The sequence below is a fragment of the Lingula anatina genome, chromosome 2 (assembly GCF_051362555.1).
Source record: "Lingula anatina isolate TDL-2025a chromosome 2, LinAna3.0, whole genome shotgun sequence".
Taxonomy (NCBI): Eukaryota; Metazoa; Brachiopoda; class Lingulata; order Lingulida; family Lingulidae; genus Lingula; species Lingula anatina.
Window position 1 is genome coordinate 26,924,233 of NC_141768.1, and position 18,142 is coordinate 26,942,374.

Sequence of the window (18,142 nt, forward strand, 5' to 3'; positions counted from 1 at the left end):
ATAGATTATTTCGCTCAGTATTTTATAGAATTTCTATATTTATTACTGATTGTTATATAAGCATTTAAATTCATTTTGTCTTCTTAAACTTGTGAATTTTACACCTGTCACTCCCGTTTCTGCGAGACAACATTAAGGATGGCGAATAATTTAGAAGGGCTAGTGCTGGTGTTGTCGCTTTTTTTGGCAAGTGTAATTGCAGTAGAGCAAGGAAGATGGCAATTTTCGCTGAATCAGGTACATTTCTTAAATGTTTTTGATGGCATCATTCGTTAATATGAAGGATAGATGTCTGTTCTTATTTCAGTGGGATATGTGACGTGGAATTATTTTTATTTTCACAGTTGTAACCTTATATCTTACTGATTTGATATTTTATATGACATTTCGTCTGAAAGAAGTACTTTAAGTGTTTATTATATAGTCTGTGCTGGATGAAAATTGTCCATTTATTCACTCTTTCCTTCTTGTTACGTCCCCATTGAATCCATCTTCCACTGATAGAGGCTACATACTGAGTATTTATATTTTCCCCCCGAGACATACTAAAATGCGTAATACAGAGCAGTATGCTAGTACGAAAATGAGTCAAAAGTTTCTCAACTTCATTTTCAAAAAACGTCACTTGGACTTTGTCATGCAATGAGTTTAGAAGCTAGTCATATACATGGGAGAGGAACGTCCAAACAAGGAGTACATGCATACTAAAGTTGGTGTATTTAGTGTATTCTGTTGAAGTGTAAGAAACTTTCCTGAAGAGTAGCTGTTTTAAAATCAAGTGCAGATATTTCTCAAAACATTGTTATATAATAACAGTTAAAAGTGCTCTGCACAATCATAGAATGTTACATTATTGATAGTGACATATACCTATTTTTTTTATCTTTTAGGACAATGCATATGCCATGGTACACAAGACCATGTATAATAACACCCCTGTATCAGTAAAAGGTAAGTCAATAGTGTTTGGAAAATAATTTGATTTTCAGTTAACATTTACACTCCTCATTTGACAAAAGTGGTATGTTGCAGTTTGATGGTGAATGTTATTTTTCTGGATCTTAAATTTGAATTTTATTTGCAGTTGACTGCTCAAGTAATGTGAAGATAAGAGTACAGTGGAAGCTACGATATCTACCATGCTATATAAGTGCAGCTGAAGGGGTATGTTTATTTTTTTTATCATTAAAGTTGTATAGTTTAGACATGCCCTTATCATTTGATTTTGACATGCTTGCATTTGTCAGAAAAATGACTAAATGAAATGAGAAACTGACAGTTCAAAATCCTTATTATTTCAAAATATCATGCATTAGCAATATATATGTCTTACTTCTTAACCAACCACATTTTCTATACTGGCAGACATTTACAGAATCAACTTTGTATGTAGAATGCTTCACTGCATAAAAATCACTAACATGGATTGTTTTGAAAGAACAAGTAGTAACAAAGACATTAAGAATGTAAAAAATTATCTGTAAAAAATGTTCTGATGGTTGATTTAAAAATTGTAAAGTGAAAAATGTTTATTTAAAGGATGTACCTTCATGAATAACTTCAAATTAATTTTAATCATTGATTTTCACGAATTTAGGCATACTTAATATTGGATTTTGATAGAAAAATTATTCATTGACAAGTATGATAGATCAGTTATGTCTTTTTTTTAAGGGAGACTCACAAGAACAAAATTCTAATAATTTTTACAACATGGATCACAGTCCCCTTGTGGAGTTTGAAAACACACTAGGACAGATTAGAGTCCAAACTAGTACTGGGAATAATACTGGAGATTGTGGACAGCTAACATTAAAGGTGAGGACAATAGTGTCTTTAAGCATTGCCATCATCTGGTGCTGGAGGTATGACCATTCAACTTTTTTCTTATTGCAATAGCTAGGCAGTGATAATGTCATTTGGCTTCAAGCACATGTAGAAATCTCACTGCTCTAATATGACAGTCAAGCTCAAACATGGGCTTGATCTGATTTTCTTTTCAATAGTTTTGGCATTGTGGGCACTGTATCTTCTAAATGGTCACTGTTAAGTTAAAGCTTATATCTGCCAGGGTTAATTATTGGCCTTCAATGTACATCAAGTTCAAATTGGGCACAGTCTGATTATTCTTTTTTTTTTCATTTTATTTTTATTTTTGTAATTTTTATTTCTCTATAACGTATTGTTTACCTTTCTTGTTATAAAGAGTTTCATAAGATTATATTGCTCTGCTTTCAATAAAAATGAAGTGCACAATTTGTTTTTGTGACTTAACTTTTTGCATTTGATTAATGAAATATACTTTTTCCATGTATTGAATTTAACTCTAAAAACAAGGGATGGACAGAAATGAAGCACTTGTAAACCAAATGTGACTTTTAAACATTGGCTGAGATTTTTCAGTTCATTCATTTGAAAAGTTCCTTTTTATAAAGTTTTCTGATTGAACTTTTGTAGGATGAGAGTGGTGCGCCAATTAATGTGATACGATTTACCACAGTAAGTATTAGTGCACAGCCCACCATTATTATGAATTATTAAGAGGCATTATAAAGCAGGATATCATAGATAAGTGTGTGGTATTAGTTTGTATAATTTTAGGTTTTCCCAGCAGCACTACAACAGTGAATATAAGATCAAAAAAGCTCTTTTCACATGGAATCTCTTAAATTGAGAAATAGTTACAATTTGGTGTTTTACATTTGAACAGATCTTTTCTTATTCCATGATTTCTGATAATGGTGGATTTAAAGGGTGGGACACAGTCTGTTAAATGGTACAATGATTTTACATTTTTGTTTGATGAAAATTTTAATTATTTTTATTCTAGACAAATATTACTGAAAAAGCCAGTGATTCAAGTGATAAAAGTGTAGGCTCAGAAGCTGGAAAGGTAAATAAGTAATATGTGTGTCTTGAAATCTTGCCTTCTTTGTACGTCTGCTTCTTCATACACTACATGTATGTGTCAGGCCTTCATGCTGTTTGAGGTCACAGTATATAGACTTTTGCAATCTCCTTTGTGGGGATACAAGTTTTTTTTAAATCATTTATAATATTCTCATGCTTATGTGAATTAAGAGACTTATTTTGTCTACAAAATTCTAATTTGGCTATTTGATCTAACTACCTACATATACCTAATACCTACGTATATACTAATCTTCCTACCTACCAACCTTCCCCCCCCCCCCCCCCCCATCCCCCTGCCTGCCTCTTTTAGCTTTTAGGTTTGTTTCATTTACGGTTAATTATCTCTGATTACATTTCAACTTTAAAAAAAGGTTGATATGTGTTGTATTATTTTTCATCAGGCTGGTAAAGTCAAACGTCAAGCAACGCCTCCTTTAAATGTGGTAAGAATGGTCTTATTCTTCAAAATGCTTCTGCCTTTGAAGGTTGAATGATTTGTTGACTTTCTGACTGCATGTCACCAGTAAATTATTTATTTTTGACAAAAATAATCTCTAATAGAAATCTCAAATAGAAAATAAGCTTGGTTTAAGAACTGCTTCAAAGACAAAACATTTCAGTTACTCATGTATATATTTTGAATGATAAACGTTTTAAAGTTTAAGACTTAAAAGACTTATTGTCCAGCATCTGTGATGTATTTTTGACAGACCAAAACAAAAGCAGTAACGACTGCTGCAGTCACGGTAGCAGGGCCACAACCAGTAGAACAAAGTACAAAAGGTCAAACCAACAAGCCAATGCCTGCTGGTAACAAGGTATTAACTTGTTCTTTTCTAATAAATAAAGACTGTTAAATGAAGAGGTTCCAATTTAAGATTTATGCAGCCATGACATAGTGGATGGCTGGTTTGATTAAAATTGATGCTGTCTCCTGTTTTGCGCCAGAAAATTGGACAGTTAGTTTGCCCATGCCTCTCAGGGTAGGAAATGTGTGCAGCCTTTAGATGGCTCTCTTCAGTCAATAAAAGTTGGAAGTTTGATGACCAAAAGCTCATTATTTGTTCATTGATGGTTGATTTTCTTGAAGGTTCTGATGTTTGTTAGTTTTTATCAATAAGAGTGGAGAACAAATGCTTATCCTTCTATTTAACTTTTTTTCTCATTAAGGAGGACACGTCATATGTGGCTCGTGCCTGGCAGGATGGTACCTATGTCTTTATGATAAAGGTGTCTTCAGAAGAAAAATTTGATGTATCAGGTAATATTTGAAGCCCATTGTTAGTTTTTGTCATCTATTTGTTGATTTACTTGTTTATATGTAAATGTGACTGTATTTTTCTGAGCATTTTGTGTTGGAAGTTTTTGAATGAGTTGTACTTGGATTTAACACTTAATAATTGGTGTCCATTGTTATTGTTTAAACTATTGGTCTGGTGATATGTTGATGTAACACCTAATTTTTTGAGCATTTTGTGAGATATTTTAATATAAACCATACCTCATGTGTCATGATACTGCTTTATTTTCAGTGGATATCAGCATTGAGAATGCACATGGTTATCTGTCAGCTGTGGATTGGCCACTTATTATCGTGAGTACCCGTATATTAAACATATATAACCTCTGTATTAGCATAGACCAAATTTGGTAATTTCACAAAAAGTAAAAAGATCCTGTTTTTTTAAAGAACAACGTAGATGGGATTAAAGTTAAGCATTGGTGTTTTTCAGTTATTTTTCATGCAGTAAAATGTGTAAATATTATTGTTCTTATTTTCCAGTTTTATGGTGTCATGTGCATCATTTATGTGCTGTATGGATTATTGTGGCTTATCATGTCATTTTGTAATTGGAAAGATTTACTGAGAATTCAGTTTTGGATTGGAGCAGTCATTTTCTTAGGTATGAATACTTAATATATAACTATTTCACTTTAAGGACACTTTAATTTCAAAATTTGAGGACCTTGTGTCAGCACTGAGATAATAAGTAGTATCCTGTAAAATTGATTCATGCAAAAAGTTTCATAATACTATATAGATCTGAACAGCATAAAAAGCCTGTTACATTTACTTTTCATTAATTTTTTTCAGGAATGTTGGAAAAAGCTGTATTTTATGCAGAATATCAGTCCATCAACTCAACAGGAAAATCTGGTAAAAAAACCCCCAAAATTAGACTTATTTTAAAAAGATGTTCTATTTTTGTGTAAGTTGCCTGAAACCTTTTATAATTTTTTTTTCTGAAACTTCAAGTAATTCATTGCTAAGACTACCTTAAATGATGAGTGCAACATCTTTATTCATTGTTACAGTAAGAGGAGCCATTATAGTAGCAGAGTTGGTGTCCTGTATGAAGAGAGCTCTGGCCAGAATGCTTGTTGTTATTGTCAGTTTAGGATTTGGAATAGTCAAGTAAGTACTTTGTAACTGTTTTCTTTTATGTGTTGTCCTATACAACAGTGTTTGGGTATCATTCCCATCTTTTAAGCCATTTATTCTGATTTATTATTTGGGATATCTTTCCAAGGAACTGCTTTCACAAAATGAATAAAACCAGGAAACAGTCTTAGAAAATACTCCCCAGAATTTTAGCCCAGCTAATTGCCCTAGTTAATTGCTTTATAACAATAATTGAAAAAGCCTACAGCTCATTATATATATTTACATTTACACTAAGATACATGTAGGTTGTTACTTATGAAGCCTTTACAGTCACCATCATTTGATTTTGATGGCTTCTTTGATGTGTTTATTTTTTAAAATTCCAGGCCCCGTCTAGGTCCAATGCTTCACCGTGTGCTTGGTATGGGAGCCCTTTACTTTATTCTTGGATCAGTGGAAGGGTGCTTGAGAGTACTCAATGTGAGTATATGCTATATATAAGACAACAGAGAAAACAAGTGTGGCTGGGTGAGGACCTTATTGAAATTAGCATCGTCTATCTCTTCTTTAACCAGTTGGCATTTCCCTTGTTGAATGAGTATAATTTATTTATCTATATATTTATTACACATTTGAATAGAAAACATGGCCACAAAGTAATTGATTTTCTTCCAGTAGAAGATGAAAGAACATTGCAATGCTTGGTACTGTTTGAAGAAAGATACTGTGTACGCAGTCAATTTTCCATCACTTTCCCTCTACAAGTTAAACACTCAGAGCTGCTTAATTAGGTATTTTTTATGCTGTTTTAATGAACGTATTCAGTTTGGAAAATATATGGCTACTGTTTTGTTTTGTTTTAGCCAAGAGAAGACCCAAAAAATCATGCTGCTCTTGCTAAAATCCCACTGGTGGTTCTCGATGCAGCAATTGCATTTTGGATATCCTTCCATTATGCCTGTTGTAGCAGTTTTGATGACTAACATTGCATGACCCCATATATAAATATATTATATTGGTCTTATCAAGCATGGGGTTTAGCAAGATCATGTTCTCTTTCCACATACACACACACACATATATTATAACCAATGCATGGTGTTACCTTTCAGCCTAGAGAAGACCCTGATAACCATGCTATGTTGGCACGCATACCTCTGGCAGTGTTGGATGCTGCCATTTGTTGGTGGATATCCTTTCTATTTATTAATTCCCTTGTGCTTAAAGTATTGCATGGGGATTATGCTAGTTTAGCTGTAGTTGGTGCTAATTGTCATTTTTAACTTGCTACAAGGAGTAATTGGTTTTGGGTCAGCAAGGCATGTAACAGATAAACAACCAGGCAGCAAGGAGTTTTTGACACAGACAGGTGTGAGGCATGAGTGGATGTCACATACACATTGCTGGGGAATTGAGTAACTCACTTTAATTTGACTTGGGGATGGGTGTGTCATGCATGTATGCCAGGTCCACCATATTTGGTTCTTTTATTCTCAACATATACCATGGTATAAGAGCAGATATCATTACCTTATACTGACAATTGTGGCATGAGGGTGTAGTATATTATTGTACCACCAGCGTTAGCGCTGGCGGTACACGTGGTTTTAGTCCCGTCCGGTCCGTTCCGCCGGCTCCGCCAGCTCTGCCGGCTCCGCAGCCATGTTACCGTTACCGCTTCTCCTCCTAGACGGTAAGGGCCCCCATACCCATCTCTTGGATTTAGGTCACCTATAATCTCAACTCGTTCCACGTAAAATTTGGGCTTTGTCGGTATTGGGGCCTAGGTGTGGCATTCATTGCAATGCACCCTTGTCCAAAAATGGCAAAATTAAATGCTAATTATCTACCCTACGGAAGGAATTATGGGAAAAATTTCTACAGACGGCTTTCCAAAGGCATATGTGTAGATTTCAAATATGCCCTTGGATTTCACCTTTGACCTTTACTTCAAGGTCAAACGGGCCAAAATTTTCAAAAAAATGAATTTTTTTACAGAAAAAAAATTATTTGCGCTGTTATTCAGACACCACACAGACTTAACCAATAATATTATTGGAAAATGTTACCCTTCAGGTCATCTTTCATATCCGTAATTTTGGGGTCAATCGGTGCATTTTCACGGGAGTAGCGGCCATAAGATACCGAAACTGAAAACTGTCTCTAATTCAGGAACCGTTAATGCTAGAGACCCATTCTTTTTTGCATTTTGTAGAGCATGTAAAGCCCAACACTGGAGGTGGTCTCCGTTTTTTTTTGTATTCCATACGGTTTTCGAGTTACGCTGTATCAAAAAGTACATATTGGTGGTGAAAGCAAAATGTGCAGTGCGGTAATGGATAATAAATTTTAAACTCCGGAAAAATAAAACATAAGGCTTGGTAAAGCAGACAACTTGTGGTCAAAAATGACATTATTTCATCAAATTTGAACTTCTGAAATTCAGAGCACCTCCCATTTCAAGAATTTTGACCAAAATGACCTTTTCTTTATTTTAATTAATTTTTTCTGTAGGAAATTTATGGCACATTATGGTAACCCCAAAATTATAACATTTAGTCCCTTATATCTCCAAAACTGGCAGAGATAGGTCCATAGTTACTATTGAAGTTGAATAGGAAGTCATATACTGGCAATCTTACTGTGACCTTGAAATTGACCTTTGACCTACTTTTCACCATGAACTGAACTTTGCAAATTTTGCTTCCCTTTTATCTCCAAAACTGGCAGAGATAGGTCCATAGTTACTATTGAAGTTGAATAGGAAGTCATATACTGGCAATCTAAATGTGACCTTAAAATTGACCTTTGACCTACTTTTCACCATGAACTGAACTTTGCAAATTTTGCTTCCCTTTTATCTCCAAAACTGGCAGAGATAGGTCCATAGTTACTATTGAAGTTGAATAGGAAGTCATATACTGGCAATCTTACTGTGACCTTGAAATTGAACTTTGACCTACTTTTCACCATGAACTGAACTTTGCAAATTTTGCTTCCCTTTTATCTCCAAAACTGGCAGAGATAGGTCCATAGTTACTATTGAAGCTGAATAGGAAGTCATATACTGGCAATCTTACTGTGACCTTGAAATTGACCTTTGACCTACTTTTCACCATGAACTGAACTTTGCAAATTTTGCTTCCCTTATATCTCCAAAACTGGCAGAGATAGGTCCATAGTTACTATTGAACTTGAATAGGAAGTCATATACTGGCAATCTAAATGTGACCTTGAAATTGACCTTTGACCTACTTTACACCATAAACTGAACTTTGCAACTTTTTAATGCTTTTATTTTCAGAGATACGCCCATAGTTACTATTGAATTTGAATAGAAAGTCATTAGAGGCAATTAACTGTGACCTTTGACCTTCTTTTCACCATGAACTGAACTTTGCAAATTTTGCTTCCCTTTTATCTCCAAAACTGGCAGAGAAAAGTCCATAGTTACTATTGAACTTGAATAGGAAGACATATACTGGCAATCTTACTGTGACCTTGAAATTGAACTTTGACCTACCTTACGATGAACTTTAATTTGATTGTACCATTTTTAGTTATATATATTTTTTGCATATTTTGAAAATTCTTGTTGATTGCATTTTTACAGCTTGTCAAGCACAAGACTGGTGGCTGTGTCCCTTATTTTGTGTATGTGGGGGTCTGTACGAATGCGCTTGCTCCAGCTGGTGGTACAATATTCGGAGGCGGTATCGCCTCTCTGATCCTCTAGTTTTTGAAATACTTTGATAAACTTTTTTATTGCCAAGATGCACTGAATTGCTCGATATAAAACAATAGATATGTTCCTTACCTTATCATAATTGTTAGCTAGGGGTTAACAAGCACCTTTTTTTTTAACCGAAAAAATTAGCATGACTTGTCCTATTATTACAACTGTTTTTACTATAACATGCCACAGATGACTGTTTTCAAACTGGAGGAACAGGGTTCGAGACATGCTTCATTTGAGAATATTAAGAATTATTTTAGTATAATATAATTAATCTGATTTTCATTTTATTTGAAGAGGTGTTAAAAAGTTTGTTCAACTATTTTCAAAAGATTGATTTTTTAAGAAGACTGTCAACACAAAGATTATATGAATTGAACAGGTCCATTTGTTTCCTTGACCTTTACCAAGTATTCTCCAGTCTTGTCCAAACCACGAGGACTCTGAGACTGAGGAGAAATGTAGTGAAGCTGAGCTTGTACAGGCATTTTACAAATACCTTGATATTTGCTGTAGTAGGTGAGTCAGGCTTCCCAATGCAAGAGTTTAATTTGAGGCATTTTATTGATAAAAATGAGAGCATTGAAAGTTGCCTGTAGAAGACATATAAATAGTTTGTCATCATCCTGTAAATGTAATGTGATGTGATAACATTTCATGGTTTTTGAGTAAGGGAAGTGGTTGGTTCACACAAGGATGCTTGTATTACCCATGTTGTTTAGTTTTTCTGAAAAGTAACTGGTTATGCTTGATCATTTTCGTTAAAAGAATTAAAATCTCTTTTCCAGCCTCTGTAGCATTCATGATTTGGTCCATCAAGCAGCATACATTTGCTGAGTGCTTGCAGGTAAGTTTGGCATACTGAGAAGTGAATTAACCCCATAGGATCCAGTTAATGCTGACCCATAAAGCTCTGCTGTGCCCAATTAATTCTGTGAGCTAGCCTTGAAAAGCCGGGTCACCTCAGTAAATTGGTCATAATTTATTTGTTTGCCTTTATTACCCATACAAAGTATACATTTTTAAAAAGCCAATATTTCAGGCTAAATGAAAATAGAATTACATTTAAATTTTACATGCAGTATCAAAAGTTACAGCCGGTTAAAAACTACATTTTCATTTGGTAATGGGTAAAATAAAACAAAGTTGATTTATTTTATGCACATCAATTTTTTTTTTTTCTACATACATTTGCCTGAAAATTCACAGGGATGATGTCAATTATAGTAACTTTCAATCCAGGAAATTTCATCAATTTATCTCTATCAATTTTCAAGTTATGATCGTTTTGCTATCAGGTATACCAGCTTTTCAGCTCACCTGAACATAGTGGCCAGAGCTGAACAGAAGTCAAATTTTTACACCATCTATGACAAAAACATCTTTAAAACTTATATCATGAATAAAGGAATATCATCCCCACTGTCTATATCACTGTCACTCGAAAACACCTTATCAGTGTCGTAGTTTTCAATCATTTCAATAACAGTATTCATTCGCAGGCCCCTTCCGTAGTGAGAAGTCGCCATTTTGATTTTACTTTCACCAGCTAGGTCTAGAAAATCGCCGATTTCTCGCTCATATATATTTCTATCGTCCTTTATATCATAAATAAATGAATATCAACGCCACTGTCTATGTTACTGTCACACGAAAACTTCTCTTCAAAGTCCAGATTTTCAATCATTTCAATAACAGTATCCCTTCGCAGGTCCCTACCGTAGCGAGGAGCCGCCATCTTGATTTTACTTTCTCCAACTAAGTCTTGAAAATCGCCGTTTTCTCGCTCATATATATTTCTATCGCCTTTAAAAATGGTGGCAATGATAGACAAGAAATATACCCGGATGTTAAACTATATATCATTTCATGACTCACGATACAAAAGAGTACAGAAGACGATCTTTCCAAGATACGCACATATGCGGTTCTGGGCGTTTGGGGTAAGCGATAATTGAACCGCACATATGCGGTGACGGGCTCTATGGGGTTAAATCGTACTTAAAAACCTGTCTGATATAACCGCCCATAAGTGATCACTAGTGTTGGAAAGTTACTTACGGTAAAGTCTTGAAAATTTCGTCGCTTAAAAATTAATTAATATTTTTAATTGAGTAAATCCGACTAATTTTTCAAAATTACCTCTCCCCGACTCCTGGGTATGACGAAATTTTCAAAAATCCGGCCTTTGGGCTTTTATCCTTAGCGACTGTTATCTTTGACCCTCCTATATGGTGGGATATTTATTACTACTTCCTAAGTCATTTTCTGGTGGTAAATAATAACCTATTTATTAGTGCATCTCGATTAAGTTGTATTTAACTTACTGTACCCGAAAACATGTTGAGAATTATTTTCTCGGTAAGAAACATACCTCCTGATAGAGGAGAAGGATCAAGATAAGCCTAATTGCAACCTTGCATCATAACCTGGACGCGACATGTTAAAAAAAATTACGGGATAAAAAAAATATGGGAACGTTTGTTGCATGCAAGGCTTTTCCCAGGATTGAGTGTCAGGCCTTCTAAAAATACCATCTGTAACTTCCTAAACATTTACAGGGAGTTAAATAATGATCTCCCGTTGACGATCTTCCGCAATTTAAGTTCCTTGAACTAATATGAAAACTGCATATTATTATTGCTTACATCGATGAAGATGTGAAAATTGCCTTTTCGTCTAGCAAGGATCGCAAACGATCTCCCGCTGACGATCTTCCGCGAACGAAGTTCCCTAAATCCCTTGAACTAATATGAAAATTGCATTTCATTCTTGCTTACATCGCGGACGATCTCCCAAAGAAGATATGAAAATTGCCTTTTCGTCTCGCTCGGATCGCGAACGATCTCCCTCTGACGATCTTACGCGAACAAAGTCTTGACGATATTACGCGAACGATTCTCCGCTGAAGATATGCCGTGAGCGGGGGAAGGGGGGGTTAAAGATAAAATGAAAAATATATATTATTTATAAAATTCAAAGGGGGAGGGGGGGGGGTTAAATAATGATCTCCTGCTGACGATCTTCCACGAACGAAGTTCCCTTGAACAAATATGAAAAGTGCATTTTATTCAAGCTTACATCGCGAACGATCTCCCGCTGAAGATATGAAAATTGCCTTTTTGTCTCTCTCGAATCGCAAACGATCTCCCGCTGATTATCTTATGCGAACGGAGTCCGCTACAAATATGAAAATTATCTTCTCGTCTCGTTTGGATCGCGAACGATCTGTTGACGATATTACGCGAACGATTCTCCGCTAAAGATATGAAAATTGCCATCTCGTCCCATTCGCATTGCGAATGATCTCCATGTACGAGCCAGGTAATCGTTAAATGGTCCTAAACTGAACATGGGCATGAATAGAAGTGACGGGTACATTTCATTTGAGATAATATCTTGATTTTTTCATTGTGTCTTCCTCATTTAGGACAGCCGCCGATAACAATAACGGCGTTACAAATGACAAAGACGCGGCCTGTGACTTCTATTTGCCGGCTTGATAACGCACCTTAAGCCAGGTAATAGTAATGCAACTAAAGACAAAAGGCCGACGTTCCCGCAATTGAGAACGGGAATTCACATCTAAACCATCTATATTGTGAGTAACTGCTCGCAGGGGCGCACTATTGTTCCTATCTCCCATTGAGAGTGTTATCGGCAATGATATCCTGATCGTATCATTGTCTTGAATCAACTGACGCATTACCTTCACGTTTGAGCAGGACAACGCCGCCATATTTGGTGACGAACTTTTCAAAAATTATCGAGTACCTCATTTTCAAGGTCGACGAAGTTTTCAAAGGGAAAAAAATTACGTCGGCGGAAAATCGTCTGTCGACGAAATTTTCAAGAACGACGAAATTTTCAAGACTTTACCGTAGTCCAGGTGCAGCACAAGTTCCTTTTTATCATGTTTTTGGAATAAAGAAGGATGCGTAATGCTTTTAAATTGCATACATTCTATGGTAATTTTACTCTGTATATGTCATTTTAATTAAAACTACGATGAATTATTATGAATTATTTTATGTATTCAGGACTGGGCAGAGTTGTGGTTAGATGACGCCTACTGGCACCTGCTGTTTTCTGTTATTCTAATGGTGATAATGGTACTTTGGAGACCCACTATCAACAACCAGAGGTAAGCTGCACAATTGGCAAGATTTTGAATGCAAAGAATCTTTGCTGGTTTTGTTTCTTTTTCTGTTGAAGCTCATATATCTTTCTCTTTTGTTGGCCTTTATGATGGATATGTATTAGATATAATGCAGTATGTAATATTTCTGCATTTTCTTTTTCATGGCTTCTTTTCATGGATTATTGAACTTTCACCAATGCTCTCTCTGTTTCAGATATGCATTCTCCCCACTGCTAGATGCAGCAGACCAGGAAGCAGAGGAACCCATGATGAATGATGCTTTTGGTTAGATTTGATGTTTAATTTTTAAAGGCCATAAAACTTATGGCAACAATAATGTGTAATTAATAGTAGCTACTGCATGGGGTTGTGATAAGTATTTGACTTTTTGAAAGGCACACAAGTTAAACATTAATACACAGATTTTAATATTTCTTGGAGATTTCAATTCCTTTCCATTAATATAGTCAGTTGCACAGTATTCAAAACTGTTCACAGATATATGATCCATGTAAGTTCAAAGTTTCTGGTTTTTGAGTGCCTCTTATAATGAAGATAGACTGGTGATTTTCACTTGTGGAGCTAAAAAAAGAATTTTAGAAGTCAAAAACATCTTGATAGATTGTAATTTTCTCAATGATTTTGGATATAGTTGTACCCCCAGCGTGGCGCTGGCGATACACATGGTTTTAGTCCTGACCTGTCTCGTTTACCTTGGTGATGGAAAATATGCTATATAAAGGTCTTACATCACATGCCTTTAAATCTGGATCACTTAACAACACTCTTTGCATTTCAGAGGGAATGAAGATGAGAGGATTAAAAGCTGAAGGTCAAGTGAAGCCCAAGGAACCAGCCTCCAAAGTGGTACGTTCTGGCTACCCCTCTAATGCCCAAAGTGCTTCCTGTAGTGTATAAAAGATAGCTCTCTTGCTGATGTTGCATATGAAGATTATCTTTGAAACTGTGAATTTCAAAATAAAAATTTTACGAAATAAAAAAAAAAATATATATATATATATATATATTATAGCATTTTCTGTACCAAGTTTTGTACTATTGAAACTGTGTATATGGTATTTGATTTATTTATTGTTTTACAGGAGGACGATCTGAAGTGGATAGAAGAAAACATTCCTGCATCAGTAGCTGATACGTAAGGATTGATTTTCGTGGATACTTCTGTTTTGGTCTTTTCATCAATGTTGAATTTTATTAACAATAACACAGTTCAACTTTGTTAAAGGGATAATAACTGTTCATTTTGGCCAAAAAATGAAATTTCCCGGAGTAAACAACAATTTTCCCATACTTACTAATGGTAAATGAACCCATTTCTACAATCAAAGTTAGTCCCTGTTTTTTTTTCTGAAAAGTTTGGTTTTATGTGATAACCTCTTTAGAGATTATTACAGAGTATAGCCATCTATGGAGGTCACGTGGTCTGATGACAAGCTCAGATATCAGAATAATAGAAATACGTAACTGCTGTTTTTGTGGTAAAACATAATATATAATATTTCTATGAGTTGTTTACAATGTTTTTATTGTGAAATATAGATCTCATATGAAGAGTTATTATCCCTTTAAATGACTCGAAATTAGTTTTCAACTGCATTTGTTAAATGATTTGAAGTTATCTTTTTCTTTATAGCTTTCCACAAAATAATCATGAATTATTATTGAACAACAATATAGTGAAATGAAATCATTAATATTTCTTTTCTTAATCCCAATATAAATCTGTTCCCTTCTAGTGCCCTCCCAAGCCTGTTGGATTCAGATGAAGAAATCATGACCACCAAGTTTGAGATGTCCAAGATGGAGTGAAAATATGGATGAATTTACACTTTAGTTTCTGAAGGGATGAAGCACGATTTGATTATTAAGGGTTGGGTTTCCTTTATATGGAATTGTCAGTGATGTCATGCTCTTCAAGATATCTATTTGGGATGTCATTCCTCTCCTTTCTGACTAGCTCACCTGTGCTAAAATATCTCTCAAGCAACTTACAGGGAAAATTGATGAGACAGCTAACAGTTTTAACTTGTTAAAAGCAAAAGTTGTTTCTTTAAGTTGTTAACTTTAAAATGCGCATTTCAGTATTTAAAAAGAAAAAAAAACGTACTTTTTATTAACCGTGCCCAATTGTTTGCACATCATATAGAGTTAAAAGTGAAGCATAAGTTGTTTAGTGTTTAAACCATCTTGGCTTACAATAACTTTAAAAGATGACAATACAAGGCCCTTTTCACATTGTGCAGTTTATTTAACTTCATCGCATTGTTTTGAGAGATTGATGACTCAATAGCCTGGCTATTATGTAAGAGTCATCTAAATGGAGTTACTGCCATGGCCACAAAATCGGATTCAATTTGATTGATCCAGGCAGTTGTATACAAACTAGTGATAGGGAGCATAACTCCCCATTACATTAGGGTCAGTCTTGATGTTGCGGTACAGGCAAGTAAACGAGTGAGAAGGGCCCAAAGTATACATCATTTGATTTCTTTACCCTGTCTATGTATGACTGGAAATCATTCAGTCGTAGATTTGTTGATTTTGTTACATCTCACATTCATGATCTCTCGGCTATAAATAAGGGCAAGTTATTATGAGGGATTGATTTATTTGCTGGGGTGATGCCTAGATTATTGTATATTCCAGAATTAAATGTGCAGCTGGTTAAGATGTGTTGGGATCTTGTGGTATGTGTAGTTTGTTTCAATTTTTAGATTATTTAATTGGGGGATATAGATTTTGACTGTAGTATTCTGAGGAAGTGCACAATATACAATTGCTTTTTGTCAAATCATGCTGATGTTTAAGGAGCTTATTTTGTTGTATATATGATAATATATATATTCATGTTCCATATGTAATAATTTCGAAGGAAATTTCAGATTTAAAGTTATTATTTGTTTTCAGTTTCCTTTAATTGTATAATATTTTTACTGTGTAAATAAAGTGGGTCAATCTCTATTGCCATGAATTTTTTAAAGTTAATTCTTCATGAATATTTTTTCTAATAATCTGTGAACCTCCAGTATTGGGATGCAAAATGGTCTAAAGGTTGGATAGATTGACTTGCAAAAGTCCAGATTTTGTCAGATGGACTCCTTTTTCGTATAATTCCACAATGTATGTTATATTTGTACATGGTTATTTGATGAGTCGGCAGTTGATTATTAGGACTCTCTTTGGGAAATCCAAGAGCACCCTGGAGTAGACGTGCTCAGCCAGTTTCTGTGACCCAAAAACATTTAATTCATGATCCTAGAATAAAAAAATAGTATGTTCTTTTTGAAATGTAAATTCAAAATGCATAGAAGTTATCCTCAAGATAATATATGTCGCCAATCATAAAAAAACATACTGGTTTTTAAAACTTGGCTTAACACTGCTAACAAATGGACTTATAAGTGTAAAAATGACCGTAATTTACAACTGATAATCTGGAGCAATCCTTGTGTCTTTACTTACATGAATAACTCCCACAAATACGAAATTTAATATCATTCGATACATATGTTGCCTATATTTTTAATAAGTTTTAGCTGCATTTAATGCATGTTTCTTAACAATGGAAGGGATACTGAAAAAAAAACATAACTTGTCTTCAATACAAGGGTAACGAGACAAAAACATCACTTGTCTTTAATAAAAGGGAAACGGGGCAGAAAATATTACTTGTATTCAATCGATTTGTTAAAATTGTTCATATGATACATTTACCGACACATACTTTTCCATATTGCGTGTAGATATTTTTATTCTTATTTTCAATTTGTTGTCCCTCTTTTAAGCTAACACTTAATTCTTAGTGTATATGACGTTATTATATATATATATATATATATATATATATATATATATATATATATATATATATATATATATATATATATCATGTGAACATTTTTCGCAGATAGTTGAAGGCAAGAAATATTTTTTGTCTCGTTTTCTTTTATTTTAATGTAACATTAAGACATGAGTGTTGGCAAAATAAAAGACAAAATGAAAGACAACCAATGAAAATGGAATAAATAAATATTTACACGCTTCATGGTAACGTATGTATCATATTTACGTAACTAAAAAGAATGAGCGACGCACATATACAACGTCGCACACAACCACAGAGTCGCGACAACAGAACAAACAATGGAATCAGAAAACAATACCTTCACGTTATTTGGTAAAGTATGTATCGGTAACGTATCTATCATATAAACAATTTCAACAGACGGTTTCAAGACAAGTAACCTTTACTTGCCCTGCTTTTCCTTTTTATTGTAATGTAGTATACCGTAAGAAAATGGCGTTTGCTATCAAGACGGACAACAACCAATAAAAATGTATGAATTAATTTGTTGCATTGTTTGTTTTCATTGTTTGTTGTCCGTTTTGTGAGCAAACGCCTTATTCTTACGGTATACGACATGACTATATTGTTTGGTGGGCCAACATTTTACTTTTCTGTTACAATACAATAAAAGAAAACGGGACAAAAAAAAGTTTCTTGCCTTTAATTATTTGTGAAAATCGTTCATATGATACATAATTTATCGATACATACGTTATGTTAAGGTATTGTTCTCTAATTCCATTGTTCTCTGTTGTCACGACTGTGTGGGTGCATGAGACGTCGTACATGTGCTGTCGCATGTTTTCATGCCGCTTTTCTTATATGTTACGTTCATATGATTCATACGTTACCGATACATACGTTTTCTATTCTTCTGACACCATATTGAACCTGTTTTGATCAAGGAGACATAAAATTAATTGTATTTATGTAGGAAATGGTTTGTTTTGGTGGTGGTAACAACTTTTTGATAATACATGAACTTTTTGTTTATAGGAATTGGGTCTTGTATCTGCACATTTTGACCTTAAGTAGTTGACCAAGGCAAGGTGATAACAGATGCATAGGGTTACGGAATGTCTTAGCTGCTGTGTATCT

The 18,142-nt window shown here is 34.5% G+C and overlaps 1 protein-coding gene across 3 annotated transcripts; it reads left to right on the plus strand.

The window, feature by feature from the left end:
* Positions 1–93: 93 nt before the first annotated feature.
* LOC106152474 (Golgi-pH regulating cation channel) lies at positions 94–16,158 on the plus strand. 3 transcript variants are annotated; one of them, XM_087004549.1, is made up of 22 exons: positions 94–237; positions 891–951; positions 1,085–1,164; positions 1,675–1,818; positions 2,458–2,499; positions 2,831–2,893; positions 3,315–3,356; positions 3,624–3,731; positions 4,084–4,174; positions 4,446–4,507; positions 4,697–4,817; positions 5,009–5,071; positions 5,230–5,329; positions 5,686–5,779; positions 6,163–6,240; positions 9,446–9,554; positions 9,824–9,882; positions 13,076–13,179; positions 13,391–13,461; positions 13,976–14,043; positions 14,280–14,332; positions 14,934–16,158. In XM_087004549.1, exons 1-22 carry the CDS (start codon positions 139–141, stop codon positions 15,004–15,006), a joined length of 1,785 nt encoding a protein of 594 aa, XP_086860675.1. In that variant the 5' UTR covers positions 94–138; the 3' UTR covers positions 15,007–16,158. The 3 variants fall into 3 exon arrangements, with proteins under 3 accessions (XP_086860675.1, XP_086860674.1, XP_086860676.1); XM_087004548.1 differs by lacking the exon at positions 6,163–6,240 and adding an exon at positions 6,412–6,489; XM_087004550.1 differs by lacking the exons at positions 3,315–3,356; positions 6,163–6,240 and adding an exon at positions 6,412–6,489.
* Positions 16,159–18,142: the final 1,984 nt, after the last annotated feature.

What these genes read in the sequence shown, in the direction of transcription:
- LOC106152474 (XM_087004549.1), top strand. Translation starts at nt 139, where the DNA reads ATGGCGAATAATTTAGAAGGGCTAGTGCTGGTGTTGTCGCTTTTTTTG. An exon ending in GTGGACAGCTAACATTAAAG is followed by an intron (nt 1,819 to 2,457) that starts GTGAGGACAATA and finishes GAACTTTTGTAG; the next exon opens with GATGAGAGTGGTGCGCCAAT. An exon ending in GGTGCTTGAGAGTACTCAAT is followed by an intron (nt 5,780 to 6,162) that starts GTGAGTATATGC and finishes GTTTTGTTTTAG; the next exon opens with CCAAGAGAAGACCCAAAAAA.